This window comes from Copadichromis virginalis, linkage group LG19 (assembly GCF_057382275.1).
Source record: "Copadichromis virginalis isolate Kocher_CV1m ecotype Utaka linkage group LG19, C_Virginalis_male_GT1.1, whole genome shotgun sequence".
NCBI lineage: Eukaryota > Metazoa > Chordata > Actinopteri > Cichliformes > Cichlidae > Copadichromis > Copadichromis virginalis.
The window spans coordinates 9100666-9122716 of record NC_140636.1 but is presented as its reverse complement, the minus strand read 5'-3'; the positions used below and the strand labels follow the sequence as shown (position 1 = coordinate 9122716).

At 38.7% G+C, this 22051-nt stretch overlaps 1 protein-coding gene across 2 annotated transcripts in view; it reads right to left on the bottom strand.

Annotated features, from left to right (window-relative positions):
- Positions 1-1856: 1856 nt before the first annotated feature.
- syt16 (synaptotagmin XVI) overlaps positions 1857-22051 on the bottom strand; it is a 37438-nt gene continuing 17243 nt past the window's right edge. Inside the window, exons 2-7 of one of the 2 annotated variants that reach the window (XM_085441414.1) lie at positions 20231-20473; positions 15311-15541; positions 13116-13333; positions 8769-9230; positions 8469-8658; positions 1857-8298 (exon numbers count right to left, since the gene is read on the bottom strand). In XM_085441414.1, the coding sequence (XP_085297540.1) occupies positions 7985-8298; positions 8469-8658; positions 8769-9230; positions 13116-13333; positions 15311-15541; positions 20231-20473 (1658 nt within the window). In that variant the 3' untranslated portion in view covers positions 1857-7984. The remainder of the gene's footprint in view (positions 8299-8468; positions 8659-8768; positions 9231-13115; positions 13334-15310; positions 15542-20230; positions 20474-22051) is intronic. The other variant, XM_085441415.1, reaches the window with a different exon arrangement.

The following is a 22051-nucleotide window of genomic DNA, read 5'->3' as shown; positions in this document are numbered from 1 at the left end:
GTCTAAAGTCTTTCATCTTTAATAAAATGATCAGCGTTCTGCTCTACCAGGTGTAACAATTGAGTTTAACATCCAGGCATCCATGAAAACGGAATTTATGACATTTAACGGAGTTAGAAGTTAGCAGGAAGTTAGCTCGCTAGCTTCCATCTAAATACAATATTGCATGTCCTGACTGCGGGGGTTTGGAAACAAATTAAAACGTACAGCTCTGTTATCACTTCCAACATAAATGAAGACAGAAAACTAAACAGCAGTGACGTTTGTAGGGTTACTGAAGTTGGGCTAGCTGGTATATAATGATGTGCTACGTGACCGCTAGCGACACAGCTATGTTAGCATAATATGAACAAGCTAACTTTTTTTCCATTCGATAAAAGTTAACGTGAGTGTTCTCGGTGGTCAGGAACAAATGTAATCGCATGGCAGGATGCTGTAAAAGGATCAAACTTCAGCCAGGAGAACAACTGAGATAATCCATCCATAATACGAGGTTAGTCATTCATATACTGCTGCATGGGCTGGGCTGTAGTTACATCCTAAGGTTTTAAAAACTGAGCTTAAATAAATGATTAGCGGTAATAAAAGCCGAGGGAGGTCAACGGTGATCACTGACTTTTTTTAAGAGCTTTTTGAGATTAAATAAAAGAAAATACAAAGCATTAAACATGTTAACAACACAAAAGCCTTATTAAATGCAGACTACTTTAGGCCCGGAAGTAGGATTCGTCACGTCATCACTTAATAATCGGATAGAGATGGAAATCAGTCAAGTAAAGTGTGCAAAGTTATGGGGCCATGGCCCTCTACCCCACTTACCAAGGAGCCAGACGTGATTTTTTATTGTTTTTTTCCAGGCATTTTGTGTCCCTGTGGATGTTTTTTTGCACTCTTTGTGGTTGTTTTTGGTCGCTTTGAGTGTATTTCTTTTGCATCCCTCTAAACATTTTGTGTCTGTTTGTGCTCATCTTGCATCTTTATGGGTGATTTGTGCCTCTTTATGACTGCTCTGTGATCATATAACAGCGGTATGCACATGAATATGGAGAATGTGTGGGTTTTTGTTACTGGAGTCTTTCTGGGTTTCTAGTTCATTCATAGTTTCACTGAAAAAACGAGCTCTCTTGAATTTATGTAAGCATATTGTATTTAATACAACTGCCTCATGTTTGAGTGACTTGTGTTAATTTAACTCAGTTGTTTAAGTTGCTGCCAAAGCAAATATTTGTGTGCAACAAATGTCCACTTTTGAATTAAGCCAATCCTGTTTTGTTTGCCTGCATGTAAACAGTGTGGTGTCGAGACCAAAATCTAGGCTGTATTTGCCAAAATACAAACTTCAAAACTACCTGACATCCATTGATGAGTCAGTGTCTTTAAACCAATCCACTTTTAGTAATAACAGGCACACAGAACATTAAGTTTCAGGTCACTTCAAAGTCATAAATGTGTACTATCAAACCCTTTTAAGCTAGACTTACAAAATAAAACAAAGACTGTGAATATGGACTTGAAATAGATAACAAGCTACAAATCCATATTTGTGGGTTAAGGTCCTTGTAGAGCAAAATTGAGTATTTTGGTCTAAATAACCCAAAATGTGATGTCCACATATGTGGACGCCAGGTCCTAGGAGGTTAAGCTATATTCTGCACAAACAAATACAAAACATAAGATGCTTTCTTCAGTCTCTAATCCACTCTTGATTTGCTCTTGTCCTTAAGCACAAAGATTTAAAATTCAATCACAGTGACGTATGTTTTTGTTTTTAACTACAAAAGCCTAATTTTCAGAATTAAGACATTCAAGCCATGCTCACAAGTGAGGAGAGGACCCAAGAAAACAGATGGCAGGCAGACGTTGCCACAGCAGGGATCTTCTGGTTTTTATTGGCAATGACAACTTGGTACAAAAAGTGCTTTCTGGGTGCTGCGGGAGCTCAGCATGCACAGCCCAGACCAGGGCTGCAGAATAGTCAGTGCAGGATCAGGATCAATGTCCACTGTCTCTTTACAGGCCTAAAATGCCTTATGAACTTGACCTTATACAGCTATACTTCTCAGGGAGGCCAGAGACAAGATAGAAGTTAAGACACATTGCTTTATCTTTGTCTCGTGGAAATGTAATGCTATTCAGTTTTTCCCTCCCAGTTAGCCCAAAACTATGGAGTCAGCTCGAGATTTTGGAGTGAATGGTGTGAATAAAGCATCAAATTGCCTTATAGCCTACACACCACTGAGGTCAGGTCTAATTGCATGGAAAAACATTGTCTTTAATCAGTGTGAGTGCCTCAAAACAGACCATGACAAAACCTGCCAGTACCTAAATATAACCACTAATCACAGGAATCTTAAAATTATTAATTTTAAGCAAAGTTTTACTCTAATTATAAAACATGAAAAACAATACCTGGATATTTTAAGAAATTACACTTGCACATTACAGTTGCATGAAAAGATTAGTTACTTTCATGTTTGTGTCTTAAGAGCAGAGCTAGACCCAGAAGGTGATCAGCCTAGCGTAGCGTAAACACTGATAGTAGCAATATATAGCTAACCAGACTTTGTCCACAGAAAAAGATAAACCCAACAACACTGCTATAGTTTGACACACTTACACCATATGTGTTTAATATGCACAAAAACAGTGATTTACCATAAAAGGTAAAACTATGCTATCATAATTAGCATAAACTATGCTGTCTCCCAATTCAAACATTTTTTAAATTAAGCTAGCTTACCTATTTAAAAAGTACGTGTGTTCTCGTTTGTACAAGGCCAATGTGGGCAATAAATCTGAAGAAGCCAAAAGTAGATTTAATTTAAAACTGATATTCTGTTAAATGTTCTAAAATTGAATTTGCTTAAAGCATGAAATAAAACGTTTTGGTCTTGGTTTCTGAAACTGTTTCATCCCTCTACTCACTGGCTTTGCAGTTGTCTGACTTCAGCCCTGGTCAGGGCCTTGACAAATAAACCTTCCAGGCAAATGCAGTCCTAGAGCAGCATTCACAGAGAACAACAAGGAGGCTTCATGCAGTTGTGTATCAACTCTTTGTCATGGTGGATATGTTTCATCTCAAAATATTACAGGCACTTTATCAGTATTCCATCTGCAGCACAATCTGATCACACAATCTGTTTCACATCTGTAATACAACCTGGGATCTTGAACTGGGCATGCAGATATATAAATACAATCCTGGGATGTATTTAAAAACATTAAACATTTACTATTTTTTTTAAAAATATAATAGATATGATAGATTCTATACAACAACTCAACATGCATAAAATATATATAATCTGTGCAGTAAATATAATTCATGTCACTATTCACACTCACAAGTACGAAGCCGGCTGAAGAGGAGTGCTGATATTATTTTACCCACTGCAGAGAAATGCTTCTTCATGGGGGATTGTCAAATTTCTCTCTACATACTTTAAAATAAAACTGATTATCAAATGTGGATTGTTCGGACTCATCTGCCAAAGATCATAGTAGATTAGGAAGAATAAATACATTTAAGGATGCGCTGTGTCATCACTAACGTTAATGCAACAAAGAGGATTTGGATACTTTGGAAGTAATTAATAATCCCAATCTGGTAGAAGACACATTTTTTAGGAATTCTAGATAGCTGACTTAAAAGGAAAAACTTATCTTTTTGCTAAACCCCTAAATTAGTTAATTGTCAATTAATTGTCAGTTCAGTGCCTTTTGGACAACAAAATGTAAGTTTAGATGATTTAACAGTTGTGTTTTTAGATTTTTTTCCTTTTCAAAGTGAAACCTTACCTCACTATGCTAATTCTCACTATATTTGGACAGTGTTGGTTCTTTGTTGAAATAATGCCCTATAATTTCCATGTCTTCTTTAGCTAGGAAAGATACATATGTCCGATCAATGTCATGTTAGCCTTACTCTCAAAGAGCTAAATTACAGAGGCATGTTATCACGTATGCAGTCATTACAGCAGTTTTAAGACCCTTTGGTAGGTTTTTCATTTTCTATGAATCACAATTACTTGCTTCTTACACCCAAATAAAGTCCGTGATTTCCACATATATAAAAACTTGTACATTCTTCTCAAAAACATTGTTATACTTTTCAAAATGACTATTAATTTGAGAAAAAAAATAGTTCAATTAAAAATATTTATGGGCGAATCGCAGCTGTCTGTACATAGATGGGATTTGGTTGGCTTTAGAGGGTTTAAACTGAACTACGTCACAGTGTAGAAAATAAAAAAATTATCTGGATGCCTATGTAAGGTAACTGCAGCACTCCTAATCATCATCCATGCTTCGTATAATGTACACCTGAAGTAGTTGTCATTACGCATCTACAATCTTAGCATTTACAGCATTTACAGCTTGGTTCCTGTGCTAAATTGATACAAAATGAGTCCATTCACCTATGTCCCTCAACAAGTGACTCATGTTCATATAAAAGGAAAAAAAGATAAAAAGTTGTCTTTCTTCTGCTGGAAACGTCCCTGAACGAAACATAACAAATCACGGAGTAATCAGAAGCTGTTCAGATATTGTGGCTTACTTTCTTGATAAGCACTTGTTCAAAGATTTACAAAAAGGTCATGGATAATGGAAAAACTAGGCAAGTATGTTAAAAAGGTGAAAGTCCTTTTTATGGAGGGGGTATGCTAACACATTAAACACAACGAATCGGCCCTGATTTCTAATGCATGGCGTCACCTCATGGCCACCAACCTCGAGTCATTTCCGATCACAGTTTTATTAATTGCTAAAGAGACTGTGTTGTCACCTGACCAAAGAAAACAAACGCTCAAGTAAACACATCTCTGCTCTCAGTGTGCGAACCCCTGAGGGTTCAGCTACAGTATTTCTCCACACAAACAAAAATAATCCCCCGATTCAGGCTGCGCTCCTGCCTTATGACTCAAAGATGCTCAGATGGGAAAAGGAAGAGCATTAGCAGCAGCATTACCCTCATCACCATCACACTGTACGGTTTCACTGCCATAACTACCAATTAACACAGAGTGTGACTGGGGGGAAAAAACAGACACACACACACTTCCAGGGTAATTCATTGGCGGTTCTTAACAGCTGCAGTGAGATATTTAAAGCCTCTTTTGAGCTCAGCATTGATGGATGTTGAAATGAGCTTTGCCCTGTGAAGGAGACTGAGCTGAAGCCAAATAACATCATTCAGGATTGATGAGGCTCATCCCAATGGGTTTAAGAGCCTCCAGCTGCTGGTCTTCCTGCCTGTTGTAGCACGAGCGTCAGGAGAATATGAATGAGCGCTGAATGTGAATGAGACATCCTTCTTCTCCAACTGAATCAGAAAATATTGGTTCCTTTTTCAAGTATGTCACGGGTACGTGATCCTTCAGTCATATTTCTGCACTGAAAAACGCAACTAAAATGTCAGTGAGAGCTGCCTTACAATTTTAGGGTAAGCACAAAAACAAAAAAAAAAAAAAAAGACATAAACAGATCACCAAATGTTATTGCGGTTATAGTACCACTTGCCCAAAAACTTGTCTTGTGATCTGTTCCTTTACTGCACTGCTTAGGTCACTGTTTGAATGTAATCACCTTTGAATATTTAGTAAGTTTATATCTTGTTTATTTAAACTACACAAAGCTTTTTCACAACGCATTCACCGTGAGTAAACTTTATAGATTAAATTAGCCCTTTAATCTTATCATTTAGAATGATTACAACAGCTGCAATCCAGAGAATGTAAATACAAAGACGATAGTACTCTAGAATACTTTGGTATCTACCAAATCACCACCTCGCCACCACCGTGCTTGTTTGTGCTGAGCGGCTGTTCGGTTGTCACCAAAACGTGATCGTCCTCATCATAAACAAACATCTCTACTTTGGTCTCATCAGTCTCAAATACATTGTTCCAGGAGCCTTCTGGTTTAATGCAGCTTGGCAAAGATAAACCATACTGGCATGTTCTTCTGTTTTAATATTGATGTTCACACTTACTATTGTGCGTTTGACCAGCAGCACCTAACTGCTACTTTCCCTCTTAATTCCTACAAAAGCAGCAAGGGTGTATTTTTTCACAAAGTACTTCTGCATTTTGGCTTAATTGTTGTTACAGAAAAGATGATTTAATATGTAAATTGACATTCTTTAGAGGTTTTAATATCTAATTTTAAGAACCACCAATTTGAATGAAACCCTTTTTTATTTGAATCATTAAATTTCTGTGTGATGACTTAATTAAATTTGTATCTTTTTGTTACAGATTACATAACAATTTGCCTACAGGTAGTAAGGGTTACTGTATTGGATTTAGTATTGTCGATCATGTGGAGTTATTGGAGTAAACAATACCCTGACTAAGCACAAAAGTTGATTTTTGACCTGCTAAACAGGAATCCAAATGAGTCAGATTAGCTACTTTTTTGTCGTTTGTCACTTAAACTCTAAGAAAACCACATCAGTTTGGTTTCTGTGGGATTAGCTCTCCAGCAGCACCCTTGAATCCACAAATTACCACCAGCTTTTCCCAACAAATCTGCTTTTTGTCAGTTTCAGGACATTTTTTGGTCAACTTTCTGATAAAGTTAAAATAAATAGAATTTATTTTTTAGTTAAAATGTCAGGTTGGGCGATATGTAAAAATTTTCCAACCGACAATCTGACGATCCAACGATAGACCATATACTCACGCAGGCGCGGAACAAAGTAATCATGCACGGACTGATTTGCACATTTAGAATTTATACGTTTTGTTTGGAGGGAATATTTTACCGTCTCTTCTTGTTTGTTTCAGTATTACTACAGCTACTTTTTGGATTATTTATTTATTTATTTATTTGAGATGTGCCAAATCACAACAACTATATCGTCAATAGTCGATATATTCGTCCGATCGCCCAGCCTTATTAAAAAGTCTGATTTTAATCCACTGAGACGGTGTAGAAAACTTTGGAGGCTGTTTAAAGAAACAAAACAAAACAAAGACCCCCTAATTAACAGATGCCAATGAAGTATAGACACAGGTAACTGACGTCATCCAATTTGAAAATAATAACATTTTAATTTTTGTGAGAGAAGCTATCATATATTTATATATAAATGTATCTATTTAGAAATAGTTTCATTTTTTTGTGTTTACAGTTACAGATATTTGCATTTTACCAGCTAACCAAGCTCTCTAAGCTCAGTGGAAAGATGTAAATTGCAGTAACATATCACTTGAATGTATTTCTCACAAGTCTCTATGCTTTTAAATCACTCCATTCAGGCTAGCAGTGGGATTTAACCAGTGAGTATACAATTGGTTAAACTGATGGGCAGCCATGTGCTTGTGCTCTGATATAAATGATGTTACATCATAAGATCTTAATGAAAAGATGTCTGATGTACTGCAGAGCTCACTGAACACTTACTGAATAATTTTGCTAGTTTTTGTGACCTAAATGAACTTCCTCATATAACTTTGATCATTCTCGACCCATAACAAAAATGCAAATCTGTGACACTTCTGACAGGATGTGCCACTAATATTTCCAGAATGTCGAATCTCCCAATTTCTTCCCTGCAGTTTAGTTTACAGAGGACAAATGTCCTGCAGTGAAGTGTGAGAGATAACAAGACAAAAATATTTGACTTCATTCTGCCAATTCAGGAGTAAATTTAATGCCTTCAATGTCTTTTTATAGCCTAAAGTCTTTAAATATTTTTTCTTTCCTGAAACATGAATTGAAAGCTTGTATTTTAAACCGATTACAGCCTGAGGACCGATGACTTTGTCCTGCATGCTGACACAAACTAACCATCTGTGCTGGATGTAAAAATTGGGGAGATTCTGTGAATCACTGAGGCCTGAAATCTTAACCATAATAATCCACTCTCTAAATCAAGGCTTTCCTTTTCTTTTCCAAAAGCTCTAAATCTGTCTAACTACAGAATAAAAAAATATAAGAAAAACCACAGAAGAAAGTAAAGTCCTGCCCGACAGTTATTTTATGCCTCTAGCAGGACGTGCCAGCGGCAGACCTGCTGTCCTCGACCCTCCCTCATGTCCTGCCAGTGAAGCTGCTCTTCATCGCCGCTGCTGTTCTGGCCCAGAGCGATCCAACCCACCATCTCCTTGCGCTTCATGCTGCGGCGGTTGTAGATAGAGATCAGGAGAGTGACATCTGACAGCTGGAACAGAGCAACCTGGAAGATAAATGTCTCCTTGTACACGGGGTTGGGCTGACCACGGCGTACTGTCGTCTTAGTCCGACAGATCTCTTGACCAACTGAATTCAGCAGAGTCAGTCGTCCATAGGTGTCTGGACCAATGGGGAGGAGGGAAGAGGAGAAGTGATGAAGAAGAGAAGAGATTGTTATGAATGCCATTTCAGTTTGGCTGGATGTTTTTGCATGTATACAGTGAACACGTGTACCAAATGTATATAATTTGATTGTTTGTGTGTATGTGTGAGAGAGGCTCCCTGCAGACCTGGTGGCCTGTTCATGGCAAGGTTTCTGAAGTGGCTGCCCTTGATGAGCTCCACAGACATGCGTCCCGTTGTGGCATTGTAGGAGAGACCCACCAGCAGTTCAGGGACGCCACCGTGGGTCAGAGACTGGGTTGATGAGGCGCTGTCGCTCTGAGAGACGGCAGACAGGCTGAGCTGGGAGTCGACACTCTGAGGAATAAAAACAAGTGTGGTGGCTACAGATACGCTGAACAGAAACCTCCCAAAATCCTTTTTAAATTCAGTTACACCCAAAACTTGACGGCATTTTTCCTACTTACCTTCAGGTTACTTCTAGGCTCCAGGACTAGTGTCGTTTCCATCGTCCCCCCGTCTGGGTTAAGTCCTCGTAAACGCAGCACTTTCTCCCCCATCATTCGCTCACGTGATATCCTGCTACCCAGCGCATACAGCCTGAACCTGATAGCTGACTTCTGCAGGTCGGATGGCTCCAGGCGCGAGAAGCGAAACGTCTCGTTGAAGTGCGGGAGTGAGCCTTTCTGCACGGAGGTCTTGTGTCGCTGTTTCTTGGAGGGCAGCAGGACCACATGCACCTGCCAGGCGCTCATCCCACTTCGAGCCTTGTCGGGGATATCTCGGGCCGCAATCACAGTGACCAGCAGTTTTTCTGCGGCAGGACGGTACTCCAGGGAGAGGACCAGATCTCCACACTTGGAGATAGGAGTTCGAGGGGAAGAACAGCCTGGCTGAGACGAGACTTCGCCAAGAGGAGGTGGCTCTTCCTGGCAAAGTAAGGAGAGAAATCATCACAAACACACTACACCAACCTGTAGTTTAACCTTTTGCTAAGGAGGACAGCTGCAGTCAGTGGATTCTAGTGGTAACCAGTTTATGACTTAAATAAGCAAAAGTATGTTAGCACAAAAAAATTTGATTGTCACCTTCTTATTTCAAGGGATTTTCTGGCTTTTTATTCACCTGTCAGTCATAATAATCACTTTCTTTTAAATGTCCAGAGAGACAAAGTGAGCAGAAATGCGATCCTGAAGCATACATAAGCCCCCTCCTGCATCTCCCCAACCCCTGCAGTTAAATGCTCCCGTGCAGTCAGCAAACACAACATCGATTGTGTCAAGTGTTGACCGAGCGGGCCGAGTGTTGCTGTTGACATGGCAACCACTGGGGAGATAAGATAATCAGAGGGCTGCCGAGGTCTACTGGATGTGCAGGTCAGGAGATGCACACATAAAAGATAAAAACATAAGAATGGACCTCCACCTGAAAAAAAGCATTAACGTTTACTGCTGCTAGTAACAGGAAGTAGTAGCTCATGTGACCAATGTAGCAGTGGGGTGGCATCAGTATAAATGTGCAAACAGTAAAAGCATAACTTTCAATTTAAACATCACAGACCTTTATCATTAGTGGCCCAAGTTAAATGAAGAATTATTACCTTACAAAGCGATCTCCACGAAAAAATAATTTCTGTTATTTTGTTTACTAAAATATGAGAATTAAGTTTTACACCACCTGTTCCTACTAATTGTTCACTAGCTGTTGTTTTTAACATATTTTTTATTTTTTATTTAGTTGAGATAAAAATAAAATCAGAGACATCTTTAATAATCCTAAGTAACAGTTTAAAAAAACTATCACAAGCAATGTCTGTGAACTTCAGAATACCACATATTTAAATCTTATTGATTGCTATCGACCTAAAAGACGGCCAAAATAAAAAAAACCCACAAGATTCAGACTGCTCTAAATGCTTATATCTCTACATGTCCTTGTTTTTTTTATGATGGCACTGAGAGCCAATATACAGTAAGTAATTTGGTCATAGCACCCTGCTCTTAAGAACAGCAGCCCCCCATCCATATAGTCTATATTTCAAATTTATTTGAGAGGGGCAGCCAATCAGGAGAAAGTCAGCTTAAAAGGAGAGCAGTTTCAGTTTTACAAATGCCAATTTAATGCTTAATAGTTTAATAGGAAAGGTTCCCATTAAATATACAGGTTGCTCATCACTGGACTTGCACAAGCCATGGTTTCAGGTTTAAACAAAGTGTAGCTGTTGGTGTCCACACACTGAAGTAAAGGTGTGTAATTGTCACTGATAGTTTCTTCTACAAGTGAACGTTTAAAAAAAATAGCACTGGGCTACATTAAAAAATGTTCCTTTATACATTCTTGTATTTTGCCATCAAGTGTTTTATAGATGCTTTTTTGCTTATGTGGGCTTCACACGCTGCCGTGTAACAACCATATTCCATAAATACTTCTAATCAGAGTTGACTGATGGGTGATGATGGTTATCTTGGTTACGTGATAATAGATTAATCTATTACTGATGCATGATGTGGTTTTACAGATTTAAAAAGTTTTATGGTTGTGTCTGTGGGTTCCAGACAAACCTGAAACATGAAGGTAGTATGAAACAGGTATAACGGCAGTAAACATAGCAGAAAGGGTGGTATTATTAGCAGCTGTAATTTTTGGTGTGTCTTTAACCACGAGCGGGGCTGTTATATAACTCTATAAATAAACTGCTAACAAAAAAAGGCTCTCCTGGGTTTCTGTAGCTCTGCAGCCCCTCTGATCCAACCTCATTTGTTATTTATGAAGCGTTTCTAGATTTCAGTATCACCCAGTGTGTGTGTGTGTGTGTGTGTGTGTGTGTGTGTGTGTGTGTGGGAGGTGTTTACAGCACAGATTGCGCCCAATTTCAAAGTGTGATTCGGTCACTAAGAGGTTGTGAATTCTACAAACACACAAACGATATACACATATATACAAAATACACAAATACCACACAGAGCAGGAATATTTGCATATGTATGCATGCTTTTTTTACACACGCACACACATACATATGCAGACAATGTAGCAGATATTACCTAACACGATTATAACTGTGACAGCACCAACATTAATGTTAGTGACTGATAAAACAATTAGCCTCTCAAATGATTAACCATTAACTTGGGGACATAAATTAAATAACTAAAATCCTCAAAATCAATGAGAAATCAAGATGAGCTATTAGTATAATCAGTCTTATAAAATACAGTATTGATTAGAAAGTGGTTAATAACTAAAATAATAATTACAATCAATGTTATATCTCAATAGTCACTGAGGTTGAAGGATTTGACTGTTCTGCATAAGCAGAGGTTGGCAACATTCACTCCTATACAACACTGATTACGGCAGCATATGCATTAAAGACAGGTGATTTACTAAAGTAATTAGTACAAAGATCTCACTGAGGACTGAGACTAAAAGAAGAAGCATGTGTATGTGTGGCAGACAGAGAGAGAAGCGTGTGTCTTTCTTCTGCAACGTAGCTGAACAAGTGACCAAAGAGAAGAATGAGCACATGTAGCAGGATCCTTACATTTCCTCACCATGTGCAAAGGTGTGATTATGTGCAATAATGGTGTCAGCTCAATAATAAAAGTTGGTAGTTAGCATGCAAGACCTTGGTGTATGTAGTAAATGCAGGAACAAAACCATCAAGAAGATCATCATAAAATAAATGAAAGCCCAAACTCTTAACCATGTGTTATGAAAAACTATGATGTACCAGGGAGGTTTACTAGATCGTGGATCAGTCATTGATCAGAGTGATACTCCATGTGCTAGATCCGAGCAAGCAAGCGTTGTGTTCCACTTCAGCTGGCCCAGACACACAGCGAACTTCTCTTTGTTAGCTGCGTTAGCACCCTGAGCTAACATGCTCTGCTGTTGTTGCTCCTAGTGACTGCGATCAGAAGCTCTGGAGCTTGGAGAGGTCATAGGAGTGAAGAGCAGGCTTCCCACCACAGAGGTAGGAGTGAAAAAGAGCCTGACAATAACTGGTAAATTCCTGAATTAGTCATAACTCGGGATGCTAGCAATACTTGAATAGCTCTATCTTGATAAGAACCAAAACAAATCCTGTTTTTCCTCGTTTTTCAGGAACGTGCTAACTCAGGAGTGACATCACTCCCAAATTCGAAGGTATTGGGAACACGGCAGTATGGCCGCCTGTGATTTTGTCTTGCAGGTAAAAGGTGTCCGATTACAGATCTAGGAGGTGGTCATTCACCTCCTTGGAGGATGATATTGAATCAATGGATCTACAGTCTTGCTTTGGATTGTACGACACCATTATTCACAAATAAATAAGCAAAGAATGTATCAGCAATTTATGTGAAATCTCAGAGAGCTGTGGTTGGTTTGTTTCTTCCAACGTGAACCTGAGCGGCTTACCACAGCAGAGTGGTAATCCTCTCACAACTGAGTGACGATGATACCTCTGCCAAGCATGATGGGAACAGCAGGGGCTCAATGACCCCGTTAAGTAATCCATGCACCACTTTATTTATTTATTTATTCATTTATTTACTTTTAACTTTCTGGTCATTGATGTTAATAAAAAACTGCATTTGTTTCCCATTTTCCTAGACATGAGGTGCGGCTCAAGACTTTTGCACAGTACTGTATTGCAGTATTGATTGATTGAAATTAAGAAAATTCTCTGATGTGTTTATCCAATAAATGCTTCTTTTCTCATTTAAATAGATGTAAGACAGTGTAAAGTTAATGCTTGTCTCCAGTTTTACAAGGTCCAGTGTTATCAAACACACCAATGACTAGAAATGGTTAATGTCTGATTGTAGTACCTCTGGGGTCCAGGCGGAGGGGCTTTCTGTGACCTCATTCTTGTCATGATCCACTGCTTCCGTAGATTGCTGGTCCATACTCACGGTGGGACAGTCACTGGAGGCCAGTGGGTGGTCTCCTGCAGGTCTGTCCAAAGAGAGCATGGATGCCCTTTCTTTTGCTTCTACCACCGCAGAGAGCGGATCCTGGAAACCCTGTTGGCTTTGAGCTGCCGTTTCTGCAGGAACAAGAGCACTTGTTTTTAAACTGGTGGTGAAAGGATACTTTATATTTACACTGGAGATGGAACTTTCCATCGTCCTACTTTTATCTCACTCACTTTTAAAAGTGCAAAATTCCTAATGGGACAAGTAACAAAAAAAAGTAACAAAAAAGTAACAGCAGTTATTATTGTGCACTCACAGCATTGAAGATGTACAAGCAGTTACTAATAATTTTTAGATTATTTGAATGTGTAGAATGTATGTATGTCATGGTCATTTATAGCTTTTAATTATTTTGTTGAACTGTTCTTTTTCCAGGTTAAAATGATTGCACGACACAGCTTTAATTATTTCAAAAAGCAAGAACTGCATGCACAAGTTAGAATTTATTTGGGATTTTCTCGAACCCACACATGGCCAAAATTACACATACAGACTCAAATATATACATACATTCTCCTAAATCCTTTAGTGGTTTAGTAGTGCTGAAGGTTCTACGATGTCCTTTAAATGATTGACTACAACTGGTGGTTTGTTTGACAGCATTCATTGTATGACCAATATTCAGAACAATGGGAAATATGGTCTTTTACAGCCTATTTAAAACAACTGCCGATTCCAAGATCATCAACTATACATAAGTACAAGTTATTTAGATGTGTGACCACTTTGCCAGAGTCTAGAAGAAAATGCAAATTGGGACCCTCAGATGAGGCGAAACTACTTGTAAACTAGTAGCATCAATGTTCCCTTTGAAATAAGTTTTACATCATCATGGATCGAGAGAGCGCTGACCAAGAAAGACTGACTTTTCTCAAAAGAACCTTAAAACCCTGCTCAGAAATGTTACGGCAAAATGCAATGGAAATTTTTGCACATCAGGTGTGCACGTACAATTACTGGAAAACTGTGAGTCGGTGCTTCAAATGTTTCAGCTTGATTAAGAAACTTATACTTGCATCATGAATGTAAAATGTATGTGTAACAGTATGTATCCTCACCTAATATATGTGCTCTCTGTGCAGTAATCCAGCAGTGAAACTCTTCCTAACAGAACGAGGTGAACATGTAAACATAGCTGCCACCTACATCAACACAAATTACTGAAATTAGACCTAGGTGGACATGAATATCTCCTCTAGTATACCATCTAATTTAGTCTTAAAGCTCTAAATGCAGTTTTCTAACCTTGTTTAGCACAGCAGTGTGTTAACAGGAGGGATATTGTGCAATTTGACAACCCTTGGCCTTTTCCTAACGCAGGAACACACGGAGAACAAGCCGTACCTCAGACCAATCAATAGCAATTATCTCCAATTCTCTGTCATTAAGGTCGGCCTGACTGTTATATCAATGGCTGCATAGAGAGTTCACCATAGCAACAAGCTGAGGTAAGTCATCATTCTGTGTGTGTGTGTGTGTATGTTGTTTATAAAGGTGGAAATATATAACAGAAGCTGAAACAGAGTGACCCTGACCAAACCATGTCACCACCCCCACCAACCACCTGCTGCTCATGTTATAATGAAGAGTAAGTTCAGGATTTTTCTAAATATTTGTCTGTGATTGCTGTAAAAAAGCAAATAAGGGTGCTGTTCGTGCAGTAAGTTATGTAGCAGCTGAGCGGGGTGTGAATGAGATAATGATAATGAGTGATTTTGATCATTTGATCCACTGGCAAACAAATCTACAAAAACCACAAATAGAGTAAACAAAATAGTGTAAAAAAAAAAAGAGAGCTGGTTTGTTTGCAACGTTCTAATTCTTCCTTATCCTCGGGCTTTTCTTAAAATAAACAAACAAACCAACAAGCACAAAGTGTCATATGCCTCCATCTTTCCACGCTCTCTCCCTGAGCTCTTTACAGCCTCTAATCTCCAGGAAAAACAGTATTTGAGGCTTTTTGGATTCATCAGGACAGATTAGTAGATGACTACTGCTGGCTAAGTCTTTATCTATCATTATTCCCAAATCAGTATCTGGATGAGTACCTTCACAGTCTGATGGCTCAGTGCTGCCCTCCTCCTGGTCTGATAGTCGGGTAAATTTGTGTCGTCGACCCAGTGACAGGTGAGTCTGCTGGGGCTGCTGCTCACCGATGTTTGCTGCTGCGGTGCGAAAATTCTGTGAACGAGACACGGACATCTCAAACTGCCTCAGGATCTCATCTTCGCTGTCTGACGAGCTGGAGGCATCGTCGTCGTCGTCACCGTAGCTGTTCACTGGAGGGAGGTAAAGACAGGGAAACAGAGGGACTCACAAATGGGAAAAGCTGGGAGAGTTCAGGAGAGGAGGAGAGGAAATCCAGATGAACGGAAAACATTTGAAAAGACACTGACAAAACTAAAGGAGAAACTTCTTGGACAGACTATCCTACAGACCCAAAGGACACCAACAGAACTAAGAAGGTCAAGAGCCTCTAGTTTGGTGTACACGCCAGTTAAGACTTTAAAGTCTAATTACTCTGTTACTCTGTCATATGCCTGTAACTAGAATTTAATTGCACTTGACTTGGCTGTTGTTGTCTGTGTGTTTGTCAAAAACACAAAAGGTTTTTTGTGAAAGAACAATTAACTACCACCTACCAACCAACATGTTAAAACCATTCAGTGTTGTGGAGGAGGAAAATAATTCCTCTACGAGAGGTAAATAAGCGAGATCACATTTAAAGCTGTGCTCAGCCTCAGTCTGTTCAAAATAACGACGCGTATTAGCATTAGTGGGGTTGAGGGTCACTCCACTACCTTTATAATTTCACCATAACTAGATAGCAACAGCTGAATGAGTGACGCAGCAGTGGAGCAATCAGCCCCCTCTTCTCTAAATTGCAGGTCACCGTACCTGCCTGAGCAATTGCCATGGTTACATACAGAACAAAAACAAGGCTGTACACGCTGTGTGGGCGAGCAAGGCTGATTGGTCTGTTAACTTCTCTCTTCTTTCAGGCTTTTACAGCGAAGCAATGCGACTCAGTGGCTGAAACACATGGTTATTTCAGATCAACTCAGGAGCTTGCCTGCTAGAAACATAAAACCTGGGATAATTCTGACTAACAGAATAGTTTCAATAGGTTTTTAACTGCATCTGAAGGGAGATGCTCGTGTGTGTGGATAGCCACTATGATTTTGACATTTATGCAGAATAAAATATTTTCTTCAAATTTCTGTTTTAAACTGAAAAACTTTTTTCTTTCCATTTTTATTCATTATACACAATCCTCTTAACAAAGACAAATGTTATCTCTTTTAAAGGTTGTTGTTCTTGTGGGAAGCTTGAATATTCAAAGACATATAAACATATAAATACTGAGCAAAATTTAAAAGAAGAAATATTTTGGTAACAAAAAAGCAACCTTTCAGAGAGGTCTGGTCCAAACTTAAGGCTAAAGCCCAATGCTCCACAGCCTAAGCCACACCTACTACTTGTTTTGCTGTACTTGGTGCTGCATATTGAACAGCATGAAATTATGTGGTATTATGTGAAATACTACTCAAAAGGAAATAATACAAAGATTTTAATCTGCAGGGACCTCCATTTAAGGGAAGTTCTGGACTAAAACTGTCAAGTTTCCAGTGTTGATGTGTTTACAGTCCTGTTGTTTTCAGTCCTTAATTCTAGTTTTTGTTTGATTTCTTTAAAATAGCAAAGAACAGTGTTAAATTATGCTGTGAACAGGTCACCATGAGTGAGCCTGCTATGGTAACAGAGACTTGGGTGTTCTTGTAAGCAGCGTGCGTACAGGGATACCAATATGGTGCTGAAATCTTCCTCATGATTAATGATGATGCCTGGAAAGATCACAGCTGATAATGGTAAATGAAGGATAATAGAACATGCTAGCTCAAGTGTTGTGCTGGTTTTAAGCTTGCCTGTTTGAGTTCAACAGCTATCCAAATGTATTAAAACAGGGCAGGACTGTAAGTATCATTATTGTAGTATTTATAGCCTTACTTGTTGTTCTATTCATTAGATCTGTATTTAATATTTTCTTTTTTAGTTATATATTTATAGGTCACGTCATTATTTTCTTTCTTTCTTTTTTCAAAGCAATTTTTGTGTTTCTATTTCTTATTTATGTCTTACTACGTTTACTATTCTATTTCTGTTTATAAAGATCTGATGTATTAATTTTACATAATTCAACATGTTTATTTTTATTTTTTTACATTCAGCTATGCACATGTCGCTGTATTTATTTATCTCCAAACGTTGATTCTGTTCATCTGGATGCAGCGTTTTCAGGAGAGACGTTTCGTCATTCATCCAGGTAACTTCTTCGGTCTCAGCTGACTGCAGGTTTCCCCAACTTTATAAATAATCTTATATTTTGTATGTTAAATTTATACATTTGCTTATTTGTGTCTGAGTGTTCATAAAGTAGGAAACACTAGCCTGACCTCAAAGCCATTGATTGTTGTTTACAAAAGGCTAGGTGAAGAATTAGCATGTGTAGTTGATAAGAATTATTTGCTTATGTCTGATTCACCCAGAAAAAACGAATTCTGCTTTTAACTGCGATCAGGACTACCCAGCTAATTCACATACAGACAGAACAACAAAGAAATTACATAAAAGGAAAAAAAAAAAAAGAAATAACAGAAAAGTAAAAATCACGAAATAGCCACAATAATAGTTTCTGTAAGGAAAAGACATTTTAATTCAATGCTCTCCTCATTTCCATTTTTTGGTTAATTTATTTATTTCTGTATAAAAGTATTTATTTATACATTTATTCAGTTATAATAAAAACATTTTTCGTCCCACACAGAAAACACAGCAGCTATCACACTGCCAGATGCTGGTTAAACTACTAGGAATACAAAATATAAAACACAATGTTTTAAATACATTTGTTTATTACTTAATTCCTTCAATGTGATTCAGTTTTTTACTCTGTAAAATATGATAAAGAAACTCTCTTTAATTAACAGGACATTCACTGTTACTGTACTTGTCACTTCTCAACAACATACATAACTCAAGCTTATTAGCCATCAGTATTAGAATAATGAATATAGGTCAAATTAACCTTAAACTTTTAACCTTGTGCTAAGCCTGAGACTAGAGTTTAAGTTAAACCTGTTTCCACACACAGTTTGACTGAACCTGAGTTTTCAAACAGCTCCTACCTCATCCAGTGACACTCCACAGACGTTCAGCTGAATCTTATGAAGAGACTATAAACAGGATATGCTGTTTGTTCAGGAAACTAGCTGGAAATAGCAGAGGCTCCACCTGTTACAGGTGAAAAACTAACAAGCCAATGTTTGCTCACAGTTTGACTCACAGTCTCCACCATCCTACTGTAGCAAATGTGAACATGCCCTTCTTTCATTTCTGCTTCCTTAACAAGAGCAAATATGGGTTTACCTCTGCTGACCACTTGCTCTTAATGCTAAGATGATTCAGAGGCTCTCAACCAGATCCGAGCTGGTTTGAAGGATTTACCCTCTTCAGGAAGCTCTCAGCAGGTCTTTTAGAATTCCTGTCAGCATTAATACAAATTAAATAATTACATTCATCAATATTCAATTTAAGAATTAGGCTAAGGAAAGAAATTGTTACTACTGAAGAAAAACTCTACGCAAGAAATTCCGGAATCATCTTGTTTTCTTCCACATATAAATTTGAGGGTTGCTGATGGCTGGAATTTATCCCAGCCATCATAGAGCGAAAGGCACAGAGCACCTTGCATGGACAGGTCACCAATCTGTTGCAGGGCTAACCTTAAACCACTCTGGTGATTCAGTGATGTGTTGCTGAAGATAAAGGTTTGACCAGGAAGGTCGTGAACAGTTCATGTGGCAATAAAAGATCAAAAGCGGCAGTCGGGAATGAAACCCAGCGGAATAACAAGAACAATGTGCCAAAGACCAGTGGGAATATGTTAGCTATTAATACACTGGGACTGGACACAGGTGAGGATGGGTCAGGTGCAATAAAACAGGTTTTTAAACAGGTAACTGGCACCATGTTAGCGTCTTCCCAGTTGATCAGGTCTAATAGATGTTTTCACAGCAGGAACTCTGGTGTGGTAGAGGCCTTTGTCAAAGTAGGCAAGGCACAGCTTTATTTAGCAGTAATGACAAATGTATTCCATCTTGACTAAAGTCTGCGTCATACAAATGTGAATTTCAAAAACATTAATCATTAATCAAATTACAAGCTATGAAATTTATATAGTTTAGAAAATAAAGTAGTAGAAGTAGCACAGTTGTTAAAAAAAAATCCCATCTACTTTATATTTCTAACCGAGTACACAGTATTTGATTTTGAAGTGTTGTCTTCAATGTAAACGTGGCTCAATGGTCATGTTTGCAAGACAGGTTATGGGACATTAAATAGAAGTTAACCTATGGTAACCTTTGCTCTGCGTGTTTGCACTGTTTGACAAGTGGGAGGAAGGAAAAAAGTTTAAGTGGGTGACAAAATGGGAACAAAAGCTGCACCCTGAGTATCCTGCACTCTGTGTTTCTTTCTGAATTTCCTCGGAGGTGGACTTTTTCATAAAGCTTTCGCAGCGTTAACATTTTTTAATCGTGAACAGCTTTGTAGCAGTATGCGGCTGAGTCACGCAACTCCCTCTCGCCCACAGAAATCACTGGACAAATACAAACTCTCCCACGTTCTCTCTCTGCTGCTGAACACTTTAATTGGGGTCAAACTGCAAACAGGAGACGTGTACTCTCTCTGAGATGTTTCTAGTTGAGACAAACCTTGAAGTGTGGCAGGACTCACTGGCTAGTAAAACTTAAAATTCAAACACCACAGTTTTGCTGCTTCTCAGTAAAATGTATCATTTTTGGAAGCTGTCCTGTGAATTTATGACAAAATATATATGTGATAATTATGGACCCTGGCTCTCCTACACGAGTAGGCATGTTACTGTCATTGAGTTGTCAGTCACTCACCGAGGCCCTGGCGGATTCCAGCCCGTCCTTTCTTGCGACGACCGTGTACCTCCAGGCAGGGAAGACCGCCGACACGTGAGAAACACAGTTTCTTGTTGATGAAGAGGAAGAGGACGGCCAATGCCACGATGAAGACACCCACCGCCGACAGGAAGCCGATGGCCTCTGGGGTGACTGGCAGGAGCAGGGAGAGGGAGAGGGGACACACAATGACACACTGATCAGACCACACAAACAGACAGCCTGGATACATGCGCACACGTGCACACACACACACATACATGCACGCAACAGTACGCATGGTACATGTGATACACACAGACAGACAGGTGAAACTTTAGTAGTTGAAATATCTTCAGTGCCTTGCTCAAGAGCAGAGTCAGTGTAAAAACAGTTTCACAGTTTTTTCCTATGCTTAACCAGCAAATCAACTTTGCTCAAGAGCACTGTGACGCTAGAACTGTAAGGTTTGAGTTCAACATTTTTTCTTGTCATATTTTAAAGAAACCAGTTCTCGCATCATAGTCTGTGCTGGTCCATTCTATGCCAATTACAGGTCAAAGTTCATCGCTACAGTATGGTTGTGTCCAAAATCACTCACTAATTCCCTACTCCCTCTATAAGGACTTCTATGAGAAGGACCATGTAATAGTGAGCCCATTACCAGTAAGAAAAAACAGTAATATGATTTGAGTGATCTTTTTGGCATTTATTACACGTATGCTATTTTTGTGAAGTATTTTGGAATATTCCAAGTGCACTATATAATTTATATTCACTATAAGATGGGACAGCAAAACAATAAAAACAGTCTATGGTCCAGAGACTAGTGAGTGATTTCAAACACTGCCTGTGTTGAATGAATAGCAGGACAAAAGTGCTAGCATTAGCCTCACAGCTAGAATCTGGCTAAGAATATACAGTAAGTAAGCTAGTTAGCTGGCCATACTAACCACTGCAGCTTGCATGTGGTGGGGCAGGTGTGGATGACAAGAGCTACTGATTAACCTTCATTATGGTCTATGATGCTAATACACCTCTGAAAAGTATTTAAAACTTATAGCGTTAAAAAACGGAGTCAGTATAAAGAGGGAAAGAGTGGCAAGAATCACGATCCAGTCCTGATCACACACAACAACATATTGTTGTGCGTGATCAGGACTGCACAGCTACAGTGTAAGTCTGTATTTATTTGTTGTAGGAGGAAATTATAGAATGATTAACTGGAGAGACTTTGTTGGATCAATAAATATCCTAGATGCAACACAGCAAGCTCTCAGTAAATAAATACAACAAGCCCATCCATTTACCATCTGTGATGTGTGCATTAACACTTTATGTGCTGTATATTGCTAATCTATATACTGCCTGTACACTACTACACATACGTAGTGAGCCAGTTTCCCTTTCTTTATATTTTGTTTCCCAGCATCTGTATTTTTGAAAAACTTTTTTAAGCTGTCTTAAACAACAGTTCTCCAGAACTTCTTCTTTTATTTGCTGCAGTTCATTCACTTATTTCTTTCAAATCCTACCTGAACATTTTCAGTGAAAATATTTTGTTTGTTAAACCATTTAACACTGAGCTATGAATCATTTAAGTATATAAAAGGCGCCTAGCTCAAGGGATTAGTGCTGTAAATAACAGGGAACTTAACATAGGACAAGCTTTAAATAGCATCTTTAGGCACTCTGATACCACCGTCCTGTTGCAAAAACATGTCAGTTGTTCGCATTAATTTTTGCACCAACAAGATGAATCCCTGTGTGAATCCCTTGAGCAAGGTGAAGAGGAAAACAGGGAGAAACGGTTGAGAAATG